This window comes from Dama dama, chromosome 4, assembly GCF_033118175.1.
Source record: "Dama dama isolate Ldn47 chromosome 4, ASM3311817v1, whole genome shotgun sequence".
Lineage (NCBI taxonomy): Eukaryota > Metazoa > Chordata > Mammalia > Artiodactyla > Cervidae > Dama > Dama dama.
In genome coordinates, this window is record NC_083684.1 from 9916329 (window position 1) to 9943137 (window position 26809).

General features: G+C 38.0%; 1 protein-coding gene across 7 annotated transcripts in view; it reads left to right on the forward strand.

The window, feature by feature from the left end:
- CNTNAP4 (contactin associated protein family member 4) overlaps nt 1-26809 on the forward strand; it is a 265683-nt gene that overhangs the window by 138154 nt on the left and 100720 nt on the right. For 5 of the 7 annotated variants that reach the window (XM_061133985.1, XM_061134018.1, XM_061134042.1 and 2 more), the window contains exons 4-7: nt 7512-7659; nt 24477-24694; nt 25354-25524; nt 26309-26452. In XM_061133985.1, coding sequence (XP_060989968.1) covers nt 7512-7659; nt 24477-24694; nt 25354-25524; nt 26309-26452 — 681 coding nt within the window. Of the gene's footprint in view, nt 1-7511; nt 7660-24476; nt 24695-25342; nt 25525-26308; nt 26453-26809 lie in introns of all 7 variants that reach the window. The other 2 variants (XM_061133996.1, XM_061134026.1) reach the window with 2 other exon arrangements.

A 26809-nucleotide genomic window follows, 5' to 3' on the forward strand; every position in this document is an offset into this window, starting at 1 on the left:
CTCGTCTTGTAAGGACGCTAACCCCATCATGGGGTCCCCACCCTCATGACTTCCTCTAAACCTAATTACTTCCTGAAGTCCCCACCACCCAATACTGTCACCATGGAAATGGTTAGGGCTTCAACCTGCATGCTTTAGGAGGGACACAACTCAGTACTCAGCACCATGTAATCTCAATTTTCTCATAGGTCTCAGAAAATTTATTGATTTTCAGTTTGCCCAACTTTCTTGTTCTATAGTGATGGTTTCCCATTTCTTTAAATAACATAGCTGATGCCTTTCCTATTCACTAATCTGTGTACATGTTCAAGACTATGAATTTCCTTTAAGAACAATTTTGCTGATGTTTTATTGCTTTCTCTTGGGTGTAGGACATTATATATGAAGACTTGAACAGATAATTTGAGATCTAGAAGGATATCTTCCTACAGAGTATAATTACAGTTGCGTCTGCAGGCAGCAAGGAGCATGAGGCCTCTCTGACCGTCATGTAATCACACAGGTGGAGAAAATGGGAAGCTGAATTTTCATCCCTGTGGGGAGTTGTCTCTCTCTGTCTTACCAGTTATTCTTAGCTGTAGACTCTCAGAGTTTTGACACAAACCCCGTGGAAGTTTATGGGATATTCATGCCCTTAAGGGCTCTAGAACTAAACTTTTATCTTTAACTCTGTGACGTTGTCCAAAGGTCATTCAGTTCCTTCTCTTTAGAAAGCCTTAGGTCACTAAAGAGGAAAACGAGGGTCCCAACGGTAGGGCTGGTCTCTTGGGCTGTTCTTCTCCCAAATCTTGGACGTTTAATATTTTATTGTCTTTTAGATCTTCAGCCCCTGTTTCTCGTTTTGTACAGCTTTTAGCAGGGGTGTTGTTCAGAATCTCCTAATCTATCATTACCTTAATATAATTAGTTTTTAGTCAAAAGTTATTTGAATCTCAATCAAATTTTAATCTTCCACAAAATTATACATGTATTAGCCTAACATAAATTTATGTCCATATATCAGCCATGTAACAATTTATAACTATATCTCAACAGTAGTTGAGATCGTGGTATCTGGTCCCTAACACTCCATGACAAATAGATGGGGAAACAGTGGAAACAGTGACAGACTTTATTTACTTGGGCTCAAAAACCATGGCAGATGGTGACTGAAGTCATGAAATTAAAAGACACTTGCTCCTTGGAAGAAAAGCTATGACAGACCTAGACAGCATATTAAAAAACAAAGACATTTATTTGCCGATAAAGGTCTGTATAGTCAAAGCTATGATTTTTCCACTAGTCATGTATGGATGTAAGAGTTGGACCATAAAGAATGCTTTAGAACTGTGTTGTTGGAGAAGACTCTTGAGAGTCCCTTGGACAGCAAGGAGATCAAACCAGTCCATCCTAAAGGAGATCAGTCCTGGGTGTTCATTGGAAGGACTGAGGCTGAAGCTGAAGCTCTGATACTTTGGCCACCTGATGTGAAGAGCTGACTCATTGGAAAAGATCCTGATGCTGGGAAAGATTGAAGGCAGGAGGAGAAGGGGCTGACAGAGGATGAGATGGGTTGATGGCATCACCGACTCAATGGACATGAGTCTGAGCGAGGTCCAGGAGTTGGTGATGGACAGGGAGGCCTGGCGTGCTGCAGTCCACGGGGTCGCAAAGCGTCAGACAGGACTGAGCCAGTGAACAGCAGCAATAGTTACGGACTACGGTGAAGAACGTATCTTTCATGTACTTTTTCTCTCTTTCCCTTTGATATTTCTGTCTTGAGAATTCAAACCCTTCTGTACTAAAAGGGCCTCACCAGTGTATTTTACAGCTTTGTGCCTCTACAGATTCTAATATAATGGCTGGCTTGTGGTTCCTCTGTGAACTATTGTTAATATTTTGGTATCCCTCAAAATAAATATTTTAAAGCTATTGAATATTTTCTGAGAGAGATAATAGAAACTGATTTAATATTAATAAAATTCTATACCCTTTTATTTTGAACATTGAGTGTTATTGTATATTCAGAACAAAACTTAACTTTCTGATTTGACTGCTATGCTCCCTTGCTGATCTTCTATTACGTTAAACAAATTCCATTCTCACTCAAGATAGAATCAACTTTTGTCAGATACAGTTGCACTGTCTTATGCAGCATATTAATATGTTTAAATGTTAATCTTATCTGGGTTTATGTTAGCATATTGCCCATTTTTTTGATAGTTCTTATTTTTCTTTGCTTTTTCTTTTACATTTCTCTAGACCTGATCTCACGGGATTCATACTTAGTGAAGATTTATAATCAACATCATAAAATAAAGAGCTGATTTCCATTAGACAGCATGTTGCTGTGATATATTTAGTGTCTGTCTATTAGCTGACTGTGTCAAAATGAATTGTACTTGAAAAAAGGTCATATGTAAGTCACATGAATAAGGCAGGTCAGAGGATTTTATTGTTTGCCTGTTTGTTGTGCTGAATTTCTACTCATTACTATTTATTTTGGTGGGAGCTGGACGGCTTTATATGTAATTACAGATCTGCTATATAACAGCATGTAACTGGTCCCATGTTTCTGATTTATTACAGCCATGTTTTGGAGCCCCTTATGAACTGCCATATGGCTATCTTCCTTTATGCATCTTGGCTTTCATAGATGAATTGCTCAATTACTATTTGCAAAAGAAATTAATGTTATTACACTTCTTCATAAACTTTAGAATCGCTGTGAAAATACTTAAAATCCTGTGAGAAACTTTAATTTATTAACTCCATAAATTATCTTGGTTAGAATACATTTCTAAACCCATCTATGAACACCTCATTGACTTTGAAAATCATCAAGTCTTGAAGAAAAATATAATTAAGGCTTTTGATTTTTATCACATAAGACACGTCACCTTAATTTTACTTTTAGATATTTCATATATTTGATGATCTGATGGCATATTCTTTTACATTATGCATCTACTAGGAGGTTACCATTTATATGAAAGTATCCTATTGATGATTGAATGTTTGTCTTTTAATTTTGAGAAAATGTAGTTATTGGAACAATCCTATTGTCTGTAAAAGCAACTGGAAGAGGTATGTCCCAGCCAGTAATGATCTAAGTTGCATTAATTTCAAATGTGTCAAAGATGTTAAATATAAATTATGAGAAAAAGGGAAAAAAAACCCTCAGATAAAATATCAGGTTTCCTCTAGGGTAGGTTGTTTGCTTTCATGTCCTGTAAGAGTGAGGCCTTTTGATGCTTAGCTAAATTATGGGCTTTTGATTCGGAGAAGTATGGAATTAAATCCTTACCCTGTCACTTTCTAGCTGTGTGGTTCTAGGCACATAACCTCTATAATTTTTGTTATCCTCAGTTTTATGTGGGCAGAAAAATACTTCACAGCCTTGAGGCAAGTATTAAAACTCCATAATATGTATTTCTGCTGTGTCTGATGTTGAGACACAACCTTTCATGTTGAAGACAGTCCAATTGATAGCACAAAAGACATTTGTTACTTATTCTTGCTTTTGGAAGTTAACCCTAGTGAACTCTTCTCCTAAAACCTTTTCTCTCTCTGAAAAATTTTGAGATAAAATAGCAAGGGGAAAAGAGCACGATTTATCCACAAGCCTGAGGAATGTTCAAGGAGCAGGCCAAAGACCAAAGGCACAAATCAGTCTGAGCTGCATTGCAATGCAGACTCTAAAGCCCCTCCCACAGATGATGCAGTGACAGTACCTCAGGTCATGCAGACCCACGCTCAAGTTCAGAATCGATGGTATAAGGGAAGACATACACATCCTCATAATAAAATTATTTTTTCAAAAGAGAATGAGACATTTAAATTCATCCATTCCTTTATGAATTATAATGATATGAAAAAATCTTATAGCAAATTGAGAAAAGTCTCTTAGGCAGTGGAATTACATTAGGAATATTAGTGTGCATTGGACTTTTCATTTATAAAGCAACATGGCATCAATTCCCTGTCTCAGTCATAGACATTATCCAAAAATTCCTGTTAGATCATTGAATGCTACAACAGAATCTTTGTTATCTTATGTTTTAAGTTATCAACACATGGAGCAAAAAATGCAAATATTATTGATCAGTTAAATATATTTAATTAGTAGTAATGGTGCATGTTTTCCCAATGTTATTGATATTAGAATGTTATTTAAGGTACCCAAAGCATTACTAAGTGATATTTTTGCCTGTTCTGTCATTGCACACACTTACGTGTATATGTGTTACTTTATTTTGCTAATGATTGTAAAATTAGTACATGCTAGTTAAAAAATTTAGAAATGAATAAACTGTACTAGGTTAAAATCTCATATTCCCCACCTCACAGTTTCCCTTATCCCTTGTAAGAAATAATCACTTAAAATTTTGAATGTGCCCAAATGTTTTTATAACTTATACAAACTAAGTAATTTACATTTCTTCTTTATGTTCTCAAAATTCAAATAACTCATAAATTGATCACATAAGCTGTGAAGGGCTTCCACTTACAGATGTCCTCTTCCCATGTGCCTCTCTGTAGCCACTCTCACCTGCATTTTTTCTCCCAGTCCCATAAAATGCTGAGATCGTCATAGTGCCATCTATCTCAATCTGTGAACTTATATTAATTTTGGAAAAATGCAAGATATTTTGGAGGGCTATCTAATTCATCATCCAGCTGTTCCCTGCAAAAATCATAATTAGGTATTGTATTAACCTGCCAGCCATACCCAGGAAAATAGAATCAGAAGTATAAGGAAGTCTGATTAGGATTGAATATCTATAAACGTGGTCCTCAACCTTGGAGACACATTACCCTGGCTTGGAGAGCCTGTGAAGAATCAGACGTGCACACACATGTACAACAATGCCCAGTCTGAGCACTGGGACGTTTGACATGTCATTCAGGTTTGGGAAATACTGTCTAAAATGAAACTGCCCTTCATCAGCCATTCTAAAGAAAAGGTTGGTATAAATGGACATTTTCAGGCAAATGTGCGTGGTTTTGACGGAAAAGGAGACCCTGGTGTGCTAAATATGAAGTGAAGATGGATATTAGGTAGTGTGATACAGTTAACCTTTTATACCAGATCGTCGACTCGTGGAATAGGATGGAACATTCTAAAAGTGTCTGGTTATTAGAGTCCAAATATCTATGGGATTAAACTACGTTCTCCTGTTTATGTTCTGGGAAGTTCTAGCCAAGAATATGGGGCTAATAGATTTCAAACATGCTGCATAACTGTTGCTCCCTCAGGAGATACAGTGTTTATTTGCACCTCCTCATTTGACCTGTTCAGAGAGATACTATAGTCAAGAAACTTGTTGAACTTTGGTTTGTTTTTAAGCCCAGTGTTATCCAAACATACACACCCAACAAAAATTTTGTTGAGAACCTCTGAGCCCAGCCATGTTCTAGGTACTAAGGAAGGAAGTTCAGTAAAAGTCCATGCTTTACAGAGCTTATCTTCTGGGCCGGGCTGGTGGGGGGAAGATGAACAAACAAGATCCCCAAATAATGAGTAATACGAAGAAGATAAAACAGAAAGGTGAGATGCCAGGGTGCCAGGTACACTCCTTCAGAAGCTGGGGGATCAGAGAGGGCCCGTCTTAGGTGGCGCTCTTTAGAACAAGCCTGAGATGCCAAGAGGAGCTGGTTGTGCCGGGATCATAAGGGCAGAACTTTCAGAGGGGAATGAGCAGCCGGTGTAAAGGTGCTCAGCGGGGAACTTGGTTTCCACAGGGAGGCTCCCTGTTCTTCCAGCGTTGTGGGGGAGGTGGCCAAAGATGGTGCTGTCTGATAAGGAATTCGGATTTTGTTCTACGTGGTAAAGGAAGCAGTGTGGGTAACATAGTTTATTTTACCTTTAAAAATCGTACTGACTGCTCAGAGGGGACGAGATCAGGGATGTGGTTGGGCATGGGCGTGGGAAACAGAAGGCTGAAAAGATGAGGAGGAGCCATTGAAGTAGTTCTGGTGAGATACTGCTTTGCTGAACTCGGTGGTCATAGGTGAGATGAAGGGAGATGCCCCGATTTGGGATATAATTTGAAGAAACTGTCACAGAACTGCTTGTTTTGTGTGAGCCTGAAAATTGGGTGTATGAGGTGTTAGGGGTGTTGGGGGATAAGGGGAATCCAATCAAATTAATTTGACTATGAAAAACCCAGCTTTATTTTTATTATTATTATTTTTACTGTGTTAGAAACTATTTTGGTAAATGCTTATTTGTGAAGTAGAAAGAAAACGAGGCAAATGGATAGATTCCCTGGGAATTGGTGCTACTGAAATGTTTGCTTTGTCTGGTATGGTCTACATGAGGGTGACCTCATTTGTGGATCAAGTTATGGTAAGGGGGCCTACCACGTGGCTGAGTAGATCATAATAAGATCCCTTATTTTGTTGCATGTCTTGATTGTTACAGTTAAACAAAAAAAGGAGGAGGAGGGGAAGAGAAGGAGAACAGGAAGGTGGGAGGGAAAGAAGAGGTGGAAGAGGACAAAGAGAAGATGAAATAAAAAATTTAAAAATTAAATATCAATTATTGAGAACAATTTCTGTCTCATCCAAACTTTTTCCCATATGCAGCTTTACCATATGTCAATGTGGGAGAAAATAAAAGCTGTTTAAGTGTGGGTTTTGCAGGTGTTAGGTAGATGCATCCTGATATTGTGAAAGGGACATTGCTCCTGGTCATACCATATAATAGTTTTGCAAACACCAGAGGGTTTTGTTTTTGTTGTTGCCATTTTGACATTTAATTTCTTCATTTGCAATTTGATGGTACTAGCTCAGCAGCATTCCTATGGTCTTTATAGCTTTCAGATTCTGGAGTCTGTCAGTCTAATTTCAGGTCTTTCCAATTATTATTGATTCCAATTTCCCTTAACAATTTTTTAAATACAGAAGCTTTTACTTTATTATTTTTTTATTGAAGAAAAATGGCGTGTAACAACAGTTTTTAATGTGTGTATCCAGCTGTGTGGTGAACGAAGTTTAACAGCCTGTTCTCAGAGTATAGCTCTGACTTGAATGTCTGGTGACACTCTCATTTATGTTGCTGAGTAAGATGAGAGAGTGAAATGATAGAAACACGTCTTAACCTTACTCATTCATCAACTGCGGGAGCAACTTCTATGCCGAATCTGATTCTAGTTTTTGAATACAAGAGGATGTTCTCACTGTTCATGTCAATAACTTTCATTTTCACCTGCACTTCATAGAAACAAACTTTATTGGGGGTTTCACAGTGAAAGCTGACTTCATGCAGATGGTGGGATTTAAACTGCTATATAGAAAGCAGTTTAGACTATAGTAACTTCCGCTGATGAAACATTATGATAAAACTATTAATAATATGATATTAATATGATATATTATGATATAATATGATAATAATATTATTATAAAATGGTTGCCATTTTATAAGTTAAAAAGCAAATCAGACATTGCTTATTGGTGTTTTAGGGGACAAAGTGAAATAGATACTCTCCAGATGCACTGATTTCCTTCTTGCTCTTTTCTTCTAGGGATTTGTAGGAAATGCAAATGCAGACAGTGTTGTGTACTATAGACTCCAGCCTTCTATCAAAGCCAGATTTCTGCGCTTCATCCCTCTAGAGTGGAACCCCAAGGGCAGAATTGGAATGCGAATCGAGGTGTTTGGATGTGCATATAGTAAGTATTTGTTTATCCAACACAGTGGAATAGATATCAAAGGAGATGTTTTAAAAGCCAAACTGTATGCCGAAATTGACTTCAGAGCTATGTAAAGAGACAGAAAAACAGGCGATTTTTGTGGAAAGCTTTATATGTGCCCATACATGCCAATATTGGCTTATGTGTTCCGCTTTTATATTACAAATCAGAAATGGACGCATTTTATTGACAAACTGATACAGAGATAGACAGATACATGTTTGTAGACACATATGAATCCATTTACCCAAATCTGATATTACTGACTAGATCTTAACTTGTAAATATTAGAACTTATCTCTATAGGCTATATTTGATGATATTTCATTTGGGTAGCCTAAACTTCATAAAACACAGTGACCCATTTAGTAAAGCCAATCATCTGTTATGAGAACAAAGAATGCTTTTCCTCTGCAGCCTAAAAATAATATGCCATGAAACTCATTTATAAATATGCTATGCCCTGAACATAAATTCATAGAGAAGGTAAAGACCCCTGCCAAAGTGTAAAATGTGTTTGAAATACTTTCACATAAGAAAAGATAGAAACCACAGATTTCACTTAGTCTCCTCTTCACGAAGCATTTTATTATGTCTTTCTGTGGGACAGGGACCTGAGAGTTATTGATGGTCCACCTCAAGCCACACCATCCTGCCAGATGCCCTGTTATTAGGGAACAGTGAGTGAGTTAATGTGGTCTACAGTGATCAGACCAGCAGTCTGAGGTTTGGAGACAGTCAGTAATTTGCCCAGTGTCTCACGACTTAGTCCACAGAAGAACTGTCTGGTTCCACTACATCCTGAATCCTCTAGTAAACCTTTATTTCTTCAGCCACTCAAGCTTTCTTCTCACGTTTCTCATCGCTTTCTCAGGCTCACTTTATTTACGTAAAACGCAGGCATGTCATAAAGAAGACAGGCAGCTTGTTGAATTTGTCTGCGCTGTGTTGGACAGAGAAACCACGTTGACAGCAATGTCATGATTGTATTAATAGCAATAGAGCACTCATGTTAATAGGATTAATTTTTATAATTCTAAAAGTAACATTTTTCTTGAGTGCTTGTTATATGTTTGACACCACATTAAGCAGTTAGTTTATAATTCACAACCAAGTCCAGATAAATATTATTAGGTAACTCTTCCATTCCCCTGCTTTGCTCATGAGGAAGCTAAAGCTTAGAAATTCGACTCTTGTGACTGTGACTCCCTCCTGTTGCCCAAATAGGAAGTGACAGGATTTGCAGCCTTGTCTGCCAGACTCCAGAACCCCAGCTCATGCTCCTGCCTCCTCCAGCTGTTAAATCCTAAGACGAGCCATGGGCAGCTTCACTCCTCACCGTCTGCCTGACTTCCTGGTGGCTTTCTTGGCTTCTGCACTTCAGCTCAGCTGCTCCTCCCTTTGCAATGATCTCACTTGAATAAAATTATCCTTAAAAAAAAAAAAAAAAAATCCCACCCCAGATTGTGATTCTGGAACACAGAATCTGGACAGTCTTATTTGTCTGAGGATTGTGGAGTTTTAGCAAAGCCCGTGCCATACAACGGACAATCAGCAAAGCAAACTCCAAAATGATTCGTATTTATAGTTACATTTTCTACTGGTTCAGAGCATCCACTTTGCAAAATATTTATCGCTGTATAATAATACAGACAGTTATTGAGCACTTACTCTGTGTCAGATAACAGTTTTTATAGATATTCTAATTTAATCCTAAAAATCACCCATCCAAAGAAGTCTTAGAAATATTAAGCAGTTTTCCCAGCAGCACACACTTCATATTTTGAATCTCATATATAAATTCAACGTTAGTTTAACAAGGCTATTGACGCTGGTCTCCTTTAGTGATGTCCCTATGAAGTGGCTGCTGGGAAAGGAGGGTCTTTGAGTCCCTATGAAGTGGCTGCAGGTTCCTATGAGTTCTCTGCTGCCATGTACTGGATGATAACTCACCTTCCTCCCATCTCCCACCCTTGTATTGATCTGCAGCCCCATGGAACAGTGTTTTCACTGTGACTTCATTTGCTATCTCTTGGAGTAAAGTGCAAAATCTGTGCATTTGGTCAGCCTCCTTTTTTCATGGACCCACGGTTGAAGGATCAATACTGAGAGGAAGTATTTTAAACTCAAACATAAAAACACATGGTAAAATGATATTGTTTTTGCTGTTCAGTTGCCAAGTCATGTCTGGCTTTTGAGACCCTGTAGCCTGAAGAACTCCAGGCTTGCCTGTCCGTCACCATCTTCCAGAGTTCGCTCAGACTCATGTCCATTGAGTCGGTGATGCCATCCAACCATCTCATCCTCTGTTGTCCCCTTCTGTTGGATAATTTTGGATAAAAGAGAAAAAAATAAACTTAATGGAAAAATACTCTCCTAGATGACCAAAAATAACCTCAACAAAGTTGTGTGTGAATGCCTTATGGGAATGTATTTGATCAAGTTGACTTTAATTCCTCCATTACACCGTAGTCAACACTCTTATTCTCCATGTACGCAAAGCATTAGCCTTGCAGAATATTAGTTTACTAAAACATTGTACTATTTAATTATCATTACTGGAGAGTTAATATGTGTCAGATACTATTTTTTATAATCTTAATGACACAGTGAAGTCAGTACTTAGATGTTACCATTGTATGGTCTGCTAAATGACCCCTGTGACTTGCTCTGGGTTGCCTGGCACAGAAATATCTGTGATCACTAGTGTTCCTGCCCTCAATAGGACGAGCTGTAGGTCAGCACAAGAATCCAGCTTAGGATTTTGTCTGCAAGTCTCCTGAGTAGCCAAGATCAGACTGGATTTTCTCCAGATATGCAAGGCCATTCTTCTGCAATCCTTACAACAAGAAGAAAGAAAAGAAAAGAAAAAAAAAAAAAGGAAAAGTGTTAAGAGTGCAGTATGAACAGGATCTCTCCTAGACCACAATCTCTGGACACCTGTCCGTGTTGGCCGTGAAGTGGGCCTCCTGTGGGCCTGAGGAAGGCCTGGAGCATTGCATCTACCAGCTGGCTTGTGCGTTCCCGTTGCCTGCACCGTGTTACCACGATGTTGGGTGGGGGAGTGTGGCTGCCTGAGCAACCCACTCAACAATATTGTATACCACAGTGCTTCAAAAGTCTCCTGACATGGGGAAAAGTGGACTGAGAGAAGTTAAGGACCCTGGAATTGCACAGCCTGTGTTAGATCTAAGATCTGAAATCAGATCCATCACCTTCCAAAACTAGTACTCTTGATGAATCAAACTTGTGTTTATCCTTTAAATATCTATTAACACTGGCAAAAAAAATCTACTTTTTTGGGGGGGGGGGTAGGATGTAGGGAGGAATTTAAATTAACATATACTTCCTTAAAGATGAGAAAGTGTAATGTCATAAAAATTACACAAACCCAAAGCAAATATGGTACATTAGTAGAAGGTGTTAGGAATGAAGTGATTGATAGACTAAGGTTAGTATGAGAAAGTTTATGGCAGTAGGTTTTGAAACTAAGGTGCAGATATTTTTGCATGGGAGTCTGGGAAAATGGTCCAAATAGGAGAAAGGGTGTGTTCAGTCAAGCCTGGGAATGAGGATCAGTCTATATGCTTGGAGGATCAGTTTGCATTTGAGAATTGTCATTCAGACTGAAATGTGGTGCAGGGTGGTAGGCCACATGAAGGGTACGGATTAAAGGCAGCAGCTCAGTTGGAAGGTTTCTGAATTCATTTCTGCAAGTGACAGCTGGAGTCTCAGACTAGAGGGTCAGCAATATGGAGAGAGAGGTCTCCTGAACTGAATCAGATTCACAATATGATGAGGCTACTGTTGAATCTTTACCACCTTAATCCGCCAGGGAGTCCCTGGTGAATCCACCTGCGATGCAGGAGACCCAGGTTCAGTCTCTGGGTTGGGAAGATCCCCTGAAGAAGGGAATGGCAAGCAACTCCACTCCAAATTCTCGCCTGGAGAATTCCATGGACAGAGGAGCCTGGTGGACTACAGCCTATGGGGTCACAAAGAGTCAGACACGACTGAGTGACAACACTTTCTCTTTCACTATTGCCTCAAAAGAATTTGGTGGTTTTATGTGAGTAGACACTGAGTTATCAGATTTGAGTGACTGTCTGGAAGGTGATACCATTTACTGAGAGGAGGCACTGGAGAGCAAATAAGTTTTGGAAGGGAGCAGGAGAAAGAATTAATTCCATTGCTGATTCAGTGAGTTTGAGCAACAAAAATATGCAAGATTGGAACTCCATAGCTTCTGGGTTGAAGACTTGAAACCTATACAATATCATTAGTATACAATATCATTGAAACAGAATTGAAACCTATACAATATCATTAGTTATTAAGTCATAATCTTTCTTACTGTTGATAATGAAAGTATAAAGTTTAAAGCTATGTTTGTACAACTACTCATGTCTTTGAAAGACAGAAATGCATTTCTCTCATAATTAAAATAGGCCCTTTATACTGTTTTTCAGGTAGTGTGCATTTTTTGCCGAAACTTAACCTCGCCCCCTCCCCATTGTGCCTAATGCGTGTTGGCTAGAGTTATACATGCAAGCGGTCCCTGTGAATATTGCTGGGAAAGTGGCTGTTGTGAGACCCACACATGGTTTTATTACCCTCTCTCCCAATGAGTTAGAGCAGTAACTTGTTATGAAGGAGCATCAAGTGAATGGAAAATCCATATCAAACAGCATGTTCTACTTTTATGTTGGTAAACCTGAAGTTGTTTCCTGAGTAATGAGAGAAGCCGAAGCTAAATTTTATGGGTTCAAAGGGAAAGTATAAATTTCAGATGTCTTGGCCATAGCCACTGCGAACATGTTTATAGATCTGGACAAGAGGTGTAGGGAAGGAAATAACTCGTGGAAGAAAGAAAAAGACAGTGTTTGATGGTGAAGAAATACTGCTCTATGCAGTATGTCCCAAAGAATAAACAATGGTAAACAAAGGCAAGAAAAGAAAATAACTGAGTTCAAGTGAGTGTGTCTGAGGAGTCAGTCCTTCAGAATGGCAATTAAGCCGCAGGAGATAATGTTTAATTGTGGGTGAACTGCTAAAGCAATTGCCCTGAGAATAAATTCTTGGTTTCTTTTCTCTATTCTTATGTGAACACTCTCATCTTGTAATCTGTGGTCTGTAATCTGTGGAAGGACGTCCAACTGCCCGGCCACAGCGAAAATAATTACTGTCTTTGAACTGCTGTATTTTCATGATTTTTCTAGTCTTAAGATCTTTAAATGATACATAGGGCCATCACACACATCCAGCCTTTATTCCCCTACCTAGATAATTCTCACTGTGGAAATCACTCTTTCTGACAGTTTCTCTAGTACTTCCTGTTTAGGTCAGAAGGTGTGTTCTGCTCCCGGTCACATCATGCACATTCTACAATGTTGAAACTGGATAGCCTTCTGGATAGATGAACGAATGAATGCATGGCAGCAGGTCTGGGGAACCTCAGGAAGGCTGTCCCCACCATCCAAGTGGCACATGCAGCCTGTTAAAGGTCAGGCATGGAGCCCAGGGAAAGGACTGAGTGAGGACGGGCAGAGGAGAAATGTACAGAAGCATCACTCTGGTATGCTTATGTGCTTAGAGGCAGACCACTTAAGAGAAAATTATGGATTCTATTTAGTAGATGGAAATAAGTCAGATAGTGCAAAACACATTAACTTAAAAAATAAGAGTGTGCACTTCGTAATGTAAAAAATACTGAAAGTCAGAACTACTCACATCTGTAGATTTCTGCTTAGAAAATATATTAACAGGAAATGTAATAAAGTAGCATGAGAGGTGCAAGTGTTTATGTGGGTGAAAAACACTGAGAGAAAACTAGGTAATAGACTTCTATCTACTCAGGGTGCAGCTCTCTCACACCACTTGTTGGGTTAGCGGGGAAAGGAAAAGCAGGAAATGTGTTATATTTATCTAAAGAATAGTTGTGATTAAATCCAATATCTATTTATTAAGCAACTCCAACAGATGCCCTGGAAAAGGGAATGGCTACCCACTCCAGTATCCTTGCTTGGGGAATTCCATAGACAGAAGAGACTGGTGGGTTACAGCCCAAGGGGTCACAATGCGTCAGACATGACCGAGCAACTAATGCTAACAACATGTTAACTGCTGATATCTTGACAAGATGCATTAAATACAATCCCTGCTCTCAGATTGTTTATCAGCTAATATTGCAGCTGAGGGATCCTATGTTATGTCGGAGTTTAAAAAGAGGATAGATTCTTATTGGCTTAAAATCAAAGTGGATAAATTCTAATTCCTTGTAGAGGTTATAGTCTTAAGATTTTAATTTGATAATTGGCGAAGTTATATTAAAATTAAAATAAGACTAGCTATTAGAATTCCAGGAAATAAAGACACTGCGAAAACCCATCAGGATTATGTCAAAAGAACACAGAGTCAACTGAAGAGGCTCTCTCTGACCAAAGATGGAAATGTTTTAGCATCAGTAAAGTTGGAAACTGCAGTTTTGAAACATATTAATGATATTTAAAGGAATGGGTTCATGATAATTCTAAAAAGAGAAAACTCTCATTGGTTACCTAGGAAAGCTATTAAGGAATTGACTCATTATTTTGAAAACTAATAAATGCAGAGAAAGCATCAAGCATTTATCCTGGTTTTCCTATGTAATCTGTACCTCAAGGTAATAAAATAGAAGATTAGAAGGGCTTTCTGTTTTAAGTTATATTTATATAAATAAAGAAGAAATAGTAGAATCAGTATATGCCCATTTTGCAATCCTAAATAATTTAATGGACCAAGTTAATAATTATATAAACATTCACAATATAATGTATCCACAATATAATATAATAAATATACAAATTTATTATACTCAAGCAGTGGCAGTCGATGAAGAGGGAAATATCTCTGAGATGAACATATGACATTTCCAAAGTTGTTGTTATTAAAATGATAATAATAGTATGCATGTGTTCACAAAAAGAGAAAGATTTCCTTTTAGGTACCAGTCATAAGAGAGAGCTTTTATTGGACTATCTTGCTGCCCACAACAATTATAGTTGCTGGATAAAATATATTTTTTAAAAGCTGCTTCAGGGTTTTGAAGTTCAACTCAAAACATGCAGAAACTTAAAGAGGATTTGATTCTTGAAAGATGGAAAACAAATTCCAGGAGATCCACATGTAACTGACTTCCTCCTAAGAACATCATTATACTCAAGCAGAAGGGAGCCAAATTTTGCTAGGAGATAGAGGACAAAGTTCAAAGTTGCCAGAGTGGTTAGAAATTTAGGTTGGAATACCGAAAAGCAAGGTGTCAGAAGGAGAGCCCTGACTTCTGCATCCACAGTCCCCTTAAAGGCTTGCCTGATCTCTGACTTGCACGTGCCCACGACGCCCCGGGCAAAAGCAGGAGCCAGGAGATGAAAATCCTGAGGACTTCATTCAGCATCTGTTCTGGGAAGGGCACCTTGGGATTCAAGTCCTGCCATCTTAGACTTGCTAAACATTTTGGGCTTCTAAATGAAACCCAGAAAGGCATTGCTTTAGGAATAAAGACCATAACCGACGGCCAACTATTATGTCCTGGGACTAAGGACAAATCCAAAATAGACTGTCCCAGAAAAATCTGGAAGCAAGCTTTCACAGTCAAGGTGATCTGCCAGTAATTCAGCTGTGGAGCTGAATTTTCCCTGTAGTTCCTGCCACGCCATCCATCTCTCGCCAGACTCCCCGCCTTCCCAGCTCTTCCCCCCGCCTCCTCCCCTCCCCACATCCTCCTGACCCTGGACCTTCTCATAGGCGGTCATCTATTCATCTTAAATATCACTTCCTCAGAGATGTCATCCCTAATCAGCAACCTAATTTGAATCTTTCTACTCAAAACTCTCATATAACCCTGTCATTTTCCTTCAAGTTCCACTGACAATTTGTAAAAACATCTGTTCACATGGGGATGAGTCTCATGATTTCTTTCTTTTCCTTCTGACTGGAGGATCCGTGAGGCCAGAAGCCTATGTATTCACTGTTAAACAGGCTTCTGCTATAGAACTTAGCACAGTAAATGTTCGGCAATTATTTGTTAAGTAGATGCATTAAGAAAAATATCTGATTAGCTATGGTATAAACCAAAAAGTGAATGAATATGTAAATATCCAGGTTTATTATGTTCAAGCAGTGGCAGTTGATGAAAAGGGAAAAATCTCTGAGATGAACATATGATGTTTCCAAAGTTTTTCCTATTAAAATGATAATAATAGCATGCCTGTGTGCTCAGTCATGTCTGACTCTTTGTGACCCCATGGACAGTAGTCTGCCAGTTTCCTCTGTCCATGGAATTTTCCAGGCAAGAATACTGGAGTGGGTTACCATTTCCTCCTCCAGAGGATCTTCCTGACCCAGGGATTGAACCCGTGTCTTCTGCATCTGCTGCATTGGCAGGTGCATTTTTTACCACTGAGCCACTAAATAGCATACTGAATAATAAATGTCAAGGCATTTTGATGTTTCCATTGGATGCAAAAAACTTCTTTGGTGTAGCATGAACGGTTCGAATTATTCTTCACATGTTCTGAATGGGGAAACTGAGAATCTGTGAGATCACAGAAATTAAAATATTAGAAACAGAAATCCAGCTTACATCCTCCCATGACATACTCCAGTGTCCTTGATGAAGTAGATGTTACCTATTTCAAGTCTATTTAAAACGTTAATTTAGATTGACATATAAATGGCCATGATGATGTTTGCTCCCATAACCCCCTGCAGTGTTATCACTGACCTTAACTCAATCATTTAAAACCATGATAGTCAAGTCACATTTTCCCTATCTGCCTTCTTCCTTTTTGTTGTATTACTTTTAGTTGTTTTAAACCCAAGAGTCCCTTAAATCATTCTGTTTTCTTTTGTGCTACCATGCAAAAATAGAACAGCTCATTTCCTGTTGCTTTCTAGAGTGCTCAGTCTCACTTCTCCATCTCCTTAAAGCCCAGTTCTGTAATGCAGACTCAAGTGCCTCTACGTCATGCTGTAGCTTTAATATTTCACCATATAATAGTTTAACGGTGACTCAGTCTGATTAATGTGTTTTTTTTAGAAGTAGAAACTGGACCTCTGTTTAGTGATTCATAGGTAGTAATTTTTAAATAGAGAGGCAGTATTCAGTGTTTAAGACTGAATTCAATTTAGCCAAGAAGAGTTTGGTCTATCACTGTTTCCACCGGTGGTAGCACTCTTTTTCTAATTGTGTTTTTTAGGTGATTCCCTAACAATTATTAGAAGACTGTCTTGTCTTTTTCAAGAATTCTTTCAGGACCATCAATAAAGTCAGTTTCCTATTTTTAATGACTTGTTTTCCAGTTCATGCATTTCCCATTTCATTCTTCCCGATTTAAGTTTCTTAGTCAGCCGATCTCATCAATAATAATATGATTCAATAATAATATGGTTGAACTCACAGAATCTGTTTCTCCCTGAAATATCTTTCAGGGATAAGTTGCTACCACCTCCACAACGTTCTGCAAGTACCGCCTATGATATTAATAAACAAAACAATTTTGTTTTCCACGGTACAATTCCATATGCAATGAGGTTGTTCACTTTCAGAGAACAGGTTTCTATAAACTACTTGTTCTTCTTGTCAGATAACCCTCATGCTTTCGTCTGCCTCAGGATCACTCAGGAACTTGTCTGTCAGGGTTGTCTTTCAGAGATTCTATTAATGAATTAGTGGACGCCAGGCAGAGCTCGGGATGTTTGTTGAGTATGGAGGCCACAAGAGGTTCTCCTTAGTTGATTCTAACATGGTGGGACCACGGCACGCCATTTGAGAAATCAAGCCCTTGGATGTGTTTTTCACTGATAAGGTGGGAAAAACATTGCTTCTGCAAGTGGCAACCCCTCACAATTGGAGAAGCCTCCAACTTCTAGAGCAGGGGTAGGGTGCAAGGGTGAGGAAAGGGGACTGGGTCAAGTGGAAGATATCACAGTGAGGAGTGTGTATGTAAAATATGCAGAGGTCGGAAACCAGTTTGCTGCTCACGGAGGTGAAGCATTTCTGCCATTTAGTTAACATCCTTCTCTGAGGCTGAGAGGTTCAGCTCCCCCTTCACACGTGAGAAATCATTTGGGACCCAGCTCTAATGCAGAAGTGAAGCATGAATAATCACATCTCAGGGACGGGTGTCCTCCCCGTCAGACTGTAAGCTCTGGGGGAAACCGCGCTTGGTTTTATGCATCACTGTGTCTGCCACTGTGTTCACGGAAAGGTCTCCATAAACATGTGCTGCAGAAGGAGCACGGAACACATGTTTCAGCAATTCCACTTCTGACACAACTCCCTGAAAGAAATCTGAATATTTTCTCTGAGGAAACTCTTTATTCAATTGGAGGTTGTATTTCTGAATCACTCACATCAAGCAGGCCATACCTCTTTCCCAGGGTCACAGGGAGAATAGATACGAGAGCAGGGCCTGCAATCTTTGTGAGTCTCTTCTTTCCTTGATTCCAGCTCTGAGAAGAATTGAGATGGAGGTATTCACTGAGGAGGGCTCAGGTCACTGACAATTGCCGTGGTGAGTCAGCTCAGGCATTTGCTGACAGACAGAGAAAAAGCCACAGAACCCACAGATGGCTCAGGCTCATTCTTGCTGCATAACCCGGCCCTGACATTGGAAATTGAGCATTTCTTGTGCACTTCAGAAACTCATTATTTTTTAAAGAGTCCATTTAAAAAAGTAAACACATGAAATGTATTTATTAAACTATTGTTGGTATACCTCTTTCCCTGCCCAATATTCTAATAATAAATAATAGCATTAGCATTAGTAATTGTTCACATTTATTGAAGCCTCATTATATGCCAGCAACTTCCAAAATTATGTAGATATGCATTCATACAACAGTCCTATGAAGGATATTCTATTAGTAACACAATATTGTAAGTCACCTATATTTCAGTTTTAAAAAAGAATATACTCTTATTATTCCCACAATTTACAGTTGAAGGTACAGGGCCAAAGAGAGAAAGTAACTTGCTGTGAAGGAATAATGCCCTTTAACCATAAATATGTTACCATACATGACAAAGCTACTTAACAGTTGTGATTAAGTTGAGGATCTTGAGTTAGGGAGATTATCCTGAATTATCCAGGTGGACCCAATGTAATCACAGGAGTCCTTGTAAAAGAGAGAGGACAGGATCAGAGTTTGAAAAGGAGATGTGACTATGAATGCAAACATGAGCGATGATGAGAAAGAGAAATTTGAAGTTGCTATGATGCTGGTTCTGTACAAGAAGAAAGGGGCCATAAGTCAAGGAATGAAGGGGTTCCTAAAAGCTGGAAAAGGCAAGCAAAGAGATTGTCTTCTAGAGACATCAGAAGGAAAGCAGTCCCTGCCAACCCTGATTTTAGGACTTCTGAATTCCAAAGCTCTTAGATAACAAATTTGTGCTTTCTTTTTATGGAACAAAATGTGTTCCAGCAATGATAGAAGACTCATACACTTGCCTAAGGTAGAGTGGAGAGTCAAACCCACACTGATTAGCTGTCTTAACTACTAGGCTAAGTATACTTATGAAAAATAGCTGAAAGGGGGCAGACCAACAGGAGGTGAACATGTCAGAACAATTTGAAATTTATTTATAGAAAATTAGAGTTCATGCCCTCCCCATGGTGAGCCAGCGTATAATAGGGCCACATTACTAATATTGATGATAATGTAATCATTAAAAGTATAACCTCAGTTATAGGTCAGTCTCTTTTGGAAACAGAAGTAAAAACATTTATGTGAAATATTAGCAAATCAAATCCAGTGATGCATAAGGCTAACATTTCATGCACATTTGATTCAGGAATACATATTTAACGTTGGGTATTCCCAGGTGGTACAGTTGGTAAAGAATTCTACCAGTACAGGAAATGCAAGAGACATGGGTTGGATCCCTGGGTGGAGAAGACCCCCTGGAGTAAGAAATGGCAACCCACTCCAGTTTTCTTGCCTGGAAAATTCCATGGACAGAGGAGTCTAGCAGGCTGCAGTGCATGAGTTCGCAAAGAGTTGGACATGACTGAGCACACACACACACACACACACACACACACACGAGTCATACACAATTGAGTAATATGATTCACCATGTTAACAGAATAAAGAATAAAAATCATATGTCATCTGAATTGATAAAGAATAAATATTTGATGAAATCCAGTACCTAATTCATGATGAGAACTCTTTACCAACAAGGAAACAAAAGTAGCTACTTTAATCTGTTAGAAATTATCTACAAGAAACTTATAGCATGTATCCTACTTAATGGTGGATTATTTCAAATTTTCCCCTGAGATCAGGAGTGAGACAAGATGCTTACTATTGTCATTTCTATTCAATATTCTGTTAGAGGTCAGTGCAGTAAAGCAATGAAATAAAAACCCATTTAAAAATATAACTTTAGTTAATAAGCATACCAATGAACCAATTTGCAATTAGAGAAACAGTTCTCTCCTACAATCAAGTAGCATGTCTCTTCTTACACCTTTGGACAGTAGACCATTTACTGCTACATTTACTGCTGACTTCAGTTGTTCCTGTAATCCATTTTTAATACCTCAGCTTTTCCTATTTATACATTCCATTGTGTACAAAAGCTTCTTTTCCCCAAAAAGATGTTTGACAAAAGATTGGAATATGTTATTGAATGGTAATTTAAATGTTAATATTATTTTAGATATTAGTTTAGTATTTCCGTCAAAACAAATAAACATTGAGTTGGATTTCTTTTATTATTAATGGTACATATACCTGTCAGTTTCAACATGAAGAAATACTGTTATAAATCATCTGGACTTTTTCTTTTGTGAGAATGTCTTTGCATTGCCAGTGCTCTTTTTTAAAAGAAACTTTATTGTAGTATAGCTGATTTACTGTGTTGTGTTTCAGGTTTCAAGTGTAGAGAAAAGGAAATCAGTTATACATGTATATGCATATATATTTCATATTCTTTCCCATTTAGATTACTATGGAATATTAAGTAAACTTCCTGTGCTATACAGTAGGTCTTTATGAGTTATCTGTTTTATATATAGTAGTGTGTATATGTGAATCCCAACCTAATTTATCACATCCCCTCATGTTTTTCCTTTGGTAACCATAAATTTTATTTTGAGATCTATTTCTATTTTGTAAATAAATTCATTTATATCATTTTTATTAGATTTCACATATAAGGGATATCATATGATATTTGTCTTTCTATTTCTGACTTACTTCACTTAGTATGGTAATCTCTAGGTCTATCCATGTTGCTACAAATGGCGTTATTTAATTCTCTTTTTATGGCTGAGTAATATTCCACCATATATGTACCAAGTCTTCTTTATCCTTTCCTCTGGTGATGGTCATTTAGGTTTTTCCATGTCCTGGCTATTGTGAATAGTGCTGTAATTGGGGTGCATGTATTGTTTTGAATTATAGCTTTCTCTGGATATATACTCAGGGATGGGATTGCTGGGTCAGATGGTAGTTCTGTATTGATCCAAGTAGAGCATAAAGGTATATCAAAGGTACATTTGATTTATTAGAGAAGAAATCCAAAGACTGGTAAAGCTAGTCCAAAGGAAATTTGAGAGACTGAGTGTATACAGGAATCTAAGAATGTTGGATTACTGTCACTAGGTTAAGTACACGAATGGTTAATGCCCGGCAGGGCAATAAAACCAAAGTATCTGGGGATGTATTTCCTGCCAGAATGGAAGTTATTTACATCTCTACTGGGGAAAAAAAAACCTATAAATTAATATGTAACTTAGAGTCTGGCCCTGATCAGTAATAAACAGTAAAATTAGACATTTGTGAATTCACCTAGAATTAAGTAATCCTTATATAGGACTCTTTTAAAAAGCTCCAGCATGACATTGAGAGGACATGAAGTTATCCCTTTGATTTATTTTCCAGTTTTTCCAGTTTTCTTAGCAGTGGTAACATCGCTTTCCAAAGAGACCTCTCTCTCCGACCAGCATCCTTGAAGAAAATTTAGATTCTCCCTCTCTCTCCCTCTGTCTCTCAGAAGATTATTTTTTTCAGATAGTCCCAGATTTTTATGTCATTGACTGTTTTTAATCATAGCACAGCATTTTATCAGTATTATTTAAAATCATATGCTTTTAATATGTCAGATAAATTCCGTAAATAGATTTTATAAATGAGCTTCCTGTCTAAAGTAATACTGTTAGGAACCATCCTGAATTTCTTGTCTTATGAGAATCCTCATATATATATTGCACGGATGTGATGTGAAGTTTCCCTGTACTGACGTTGTACTCACACTCTGAATTGTTTTTAGCTTTTTTTTCCTGGAGGGTATTGTTCACATGGATGTGAGATCTGTGATGTGATTGTAATGAGTTTGTTGAATCCTCTACTTAGCTACCTTCTGGCTTTCGGGCCCCCTTTTAAGGGTAGCTGCCCCCCTGCTACGTTCTCCTTCTGAGAGCTGAGTTACTGACTGCCCCTGGGGTTTCTCAGCAACCTCAGAGCTTCCTTTCAGGACAGTGAAGGAAAGACTGCATTTGGAGAATGTCCAGCCATCTTAAAATTAAACATAATAGAAGTAATTCTATTTTATGGGGACAAGTTTAGGACTTTAAGTCTGGCAAGAGTAAGAAGATTATTGCTTACCCTCTGCTTTAGCCTCAGGTTTCTAGACCTCAGAACTGATCTTCCCAACCAGCTTAACTAAAGTGACCCCAGGCTTCTTTTAGTCTTGACCAGAATGCCTCTGACAGTCTGTGATGGTTTATGAATGTACTTTTTCACACGCTGCTTGTCTGTCTTCACTGAATGTAACTTCCGTGAGGACAAGGGCCATGTTGGTGTCGGCCCATCTTTTTATCACAGGGCCTCAATCTATCACATCCATCACAGGCCTCAAACTAGATGGTCTAAATATGTGTTTATTTAATGAATGGGTCCAATTACATAGTGTGATACCCGTGAATTAAGAACATAACAGGTCAGGGCAAGAGAAAATGGCAAGTGGCTTCCATTTAAGAGATGAAATAGTATACCGTTGCCTTAAGCATCAGTAGTCTAATATGTTTCTCACTATCCCATTTTGCTGATGGACATATTCCTGGCACAAAGCTTTTGGTGCAATGAAAGGCTAATATGACCATTATAATGTAATAACTATAGTGAAGAAGAGGGGGAAAAAGAAATAGAAGGCTGAAGTATCCCAGGCTAGTCCCTCATTGGGAAAAAAAAAATCTCTTGGTAGCTAATTCCAAAGATAGACTTTATCTGAAATAAAATCATTATAATGATGGTTGCCTTTAAGCGATGCATTAACTCAGAGATAACTGCATTGCTTCAAATGTGTCAGCATTTAAGGTCTGTCTTACTGGAATTTTTCTTAATTTATTGTAATCTAATAATCATAGGACACATTATTTGTATTTGACACAGAGTTATGTTTGTGTCATGCACATTCATTCAGCTATATAACAAGGAATAATTGTTCGGTTAACATTATTCTTTCTACAGAATGCAATGTTTATTCATGTGCACTTGGTGAATGAATTCTTTATAAGCACATTAACAAGATGTGGAAAAATCAAACCTCTGAATTTCCAAAAGATAACTGCATAAAATAGTTGAAAAAAAATTTGGGTGGTGGTGAATGTAAATGGTTCACATTAAATATGATGGATAATCTGAATGAAATGCATATTTGAGCATACAAGTTGATGTAATAATTTTGTCAAATGAAACAAGATGAGTAAACTGTAATGTCATTCTGTTGACTGGGAGAAGTCACCTAACCAGTTGAAAAATAGCTTCCTATTTTATTGGGCTTCCCTAACCTCTTCATTTATTACATAAATGCACTCTCAAGGGTAATTGCTTTTTTAAAAAAAATCTTTGATTTGTGAAATGTAGGAAATGCTACTAGGCTTTCTGAGTATTATCAGCTCTTTTTTGTGTCTCTTGCTCAGGGTGCAACTGATTTTCACAGATGTACTGTTATGTTACTGGTATAACATGACATCTTTTTTCAGATGAACTAAATAAAAGTGATCTTGACAATGACTAGATAAGACACTGTCAGAAAGCTGAAAAAACCTGTCAATGTCACAGTTATGACACAAACACGGCAGAACAACCCTTATAATGTCATTAAGTGAATATCTTTCCAGCAACACCCTTGAGAAGACAGAAAATAGCATTGCTCTTAAATACTATTACTTAGCCACAAAAATAATAAAATATAACACAAAGGTCAGTTTAATATATATTTGGGGTGGCATTTGACGAGTCTGATGTATATGTATGTATTTATATGTGGATCTCTTTTATATATGACACATGAAAGAATTTTGAGATTTCAAAAGTAGAAAAAGACTTCTACTTTTTCAGAAACTAAAAAACCATTTAACTCCAGCGTTTAAGAAAGTTATTGAAAATGTTGGTCATGAAATATGCAAAGTGGTTTTATCAGTATTAATTATAACCTTTTCCTTGATGTTTTTATGGGTTAAGAAACAATCTTTAATAATATAAGAGAAATTAGGCATACATTTCAAGATGTATTTCTAGATCATGAGTTTTGTAAATAGGTGAGTAAAGCCTGAAATGGAATCAATCCTAGGTGTCAAGAAGGAATTAGACATTTGGTGGTTTTATTTTCCATTATTATAATTGACTTAGAGCTGAACTATACATGTATGGGTATATGTATAATCCTCTCATAGATGTAGTTTTTAGATACTTTAATGAAAAGCATATTTATCCTTAGAACAACTTTTAATATCTTTGCCTAGGATCAGAGGTGGTTGATCTTGATGGAAAAAGTTGCCTTCTCTACAGACTTGATAAAAAATCTCTGAGCCCGATAAAGGATGTAATTTCTTTGAAATTTAAAACCATGCAGAGTGATGGGATTCTACTCCACCGGGAAGGGCAAAACGGGGATCACATCACACTGGAATTAAGAAGAGGAAAACTCTTTTTGCTTATTAATTCAGGTAGAACTCTTTGGGTAAAGTGCTTGAAAATCTGGTCATTTAGCTATCACTTTAGTAACTGTTTTTATAGCTCATCTTTTTTAACAATTAAGGTATCTTATTTCCACATTCAAGGAATACATACATTTATACATACATACATTTATACATACATACATTTATACATACATACATATATACATACATACATATACACACATATATGTATATATATACATACATATGTATACACATATACATATATATACACATACACACACACACATATATATATATGCCAGTATTGCACTTTCATATAGTTTGCAAACTATTCAGGACCCTCATTTGATGTTTCTTACACAGTGCTGATAGAACCACTTAGTTATTTTCAAACATCTTGATGGAAGGGATGGGTCACTGAAAAAATACTGAGGTAGTAAAAATAATAAGTTTGTAGCAAAGATGAAACTTTCATTGAGAATGAACATGTGATGGTGGGTAACACTAATCAAGAGAGTTAAGAGTGGAAGAAATGAGAGCAGGTTGAGAGGATATTGCATTCAAAGGTGGGGTAAATTCAGACTAGCGTTTGGCTGGGGTGCATGGAGGGAGCCTGCGGTTGTTAGGAGAGACTGGCCCTTTCAAGCCGGGAGTCATGGCTCTGCTGCTTTCTCCCCTCCCAGGTGACGCGGAGCCCGCGGCCGGCGCCCCGGGCGGGCTCGGCCTGGGCAGCCTGCTGGACGACCAGCAATGGCACTCCGCGCTCGTCCAGCGCTGGGGCGCACACGTCAACTTCACGGTGGACGAGCACAGGCGTCGCTTCCGCGCCCAGGGCGAGCTCAGCGACCTGCGTCTGGGTCATGAGGTGTGATGGTTACGTTTCAGTTCATGCAGACTTCGTGACGTCTCGGTGGTGAGGTCACACGGAAGGCAGTAGGCTCTGAAAACCCACCTCCAGAGTCAGGCCAGGTCCTGAGGAAGTGTTCCTCTAGGTAACCTCACTCAAGCAGTGAATTTTGTGCCTATAGTACTGAGGCTTCATTTTGCTCCTCACATGTTAATTTATCATTGTAAAGAAATGTCATCTTTTTTGCCTGCAGTGTGTATGCAGGAAATCTCCGGGAAGAGATCTCATTACCACAAGTAAATATAGAATGTGTTGCATGATTTTGGAGGTGGGGGGGCAAAGAGCACTCCTGAACAGTGCAGATTTAGGGAAGAATGTAGCAACGAATAGGTTAACTGATGCATCAGTAACCAATTCAAATGCACAAAAATCAATATATTCCAGAAATGTATACAAAATAAAATGTCATTATAATTGGTTACATTGTTAAAGCCAGTCACTATGGAAAAAAAGATGTATTATTCTTCAACAACCAATAAATATTCAAATCGGGTTTGATTAGCAACTTGTAAGAATAATCAGGCTCTTTATAAGTGAAAACTGAGTGCATATAAACTTATTTTAAAATCTGCCTCTTAATTTTCTTTTAAATCTCCATGTGAAATTAACAATATGGCAGTGTAGAGTACTGAAAAATTGATCTATCTGTGATGATTACAGCTATAGTTGCTAATCATAATTATTTAAGCAGATTATCAGAAAATCACTAAACAATATTATTGATGCCATTTTTCTTTCTAAGATCAGCTTTGGAGGGATTCCAGCACCTGGAAAATCAGTGTCATTCCCCCATAAACACTTTCATGGGTGTTTAGAAAATCTCTTTTACAATGGAGTGGATATCATTGATTTGGCCAAGCGACAGGACCCACAGATGATCATTCTGGTAAGAGAGTCTTCATGTTAACAAAAAAGGAAAACTGTGTGGCTTTCCCCCCACCCCCCAAAAAATGCTTCATTTTGAATTCCCACTTGACATGGTATTTTAGACTTTACTCTTGTTCTTTAAAAGAAAAGTTCTCAGTTCTCAGCTTGGCAATATGCATATATAGGATTGATTCTATGCAAAACATTTAAAATTCACAGGTCATGATTATTTTATTTTTATATGAAGTAAAGAACGTTCTTTTCTTGGTACAACTGATCGTTTTATTTTGTTGTAATATTATTGGTCCCAGGAGACTAATTTCTTTTGCTCTGTAATTTCCTTAATAAGATACTCCCTGACTTACTCTCCGAAGCA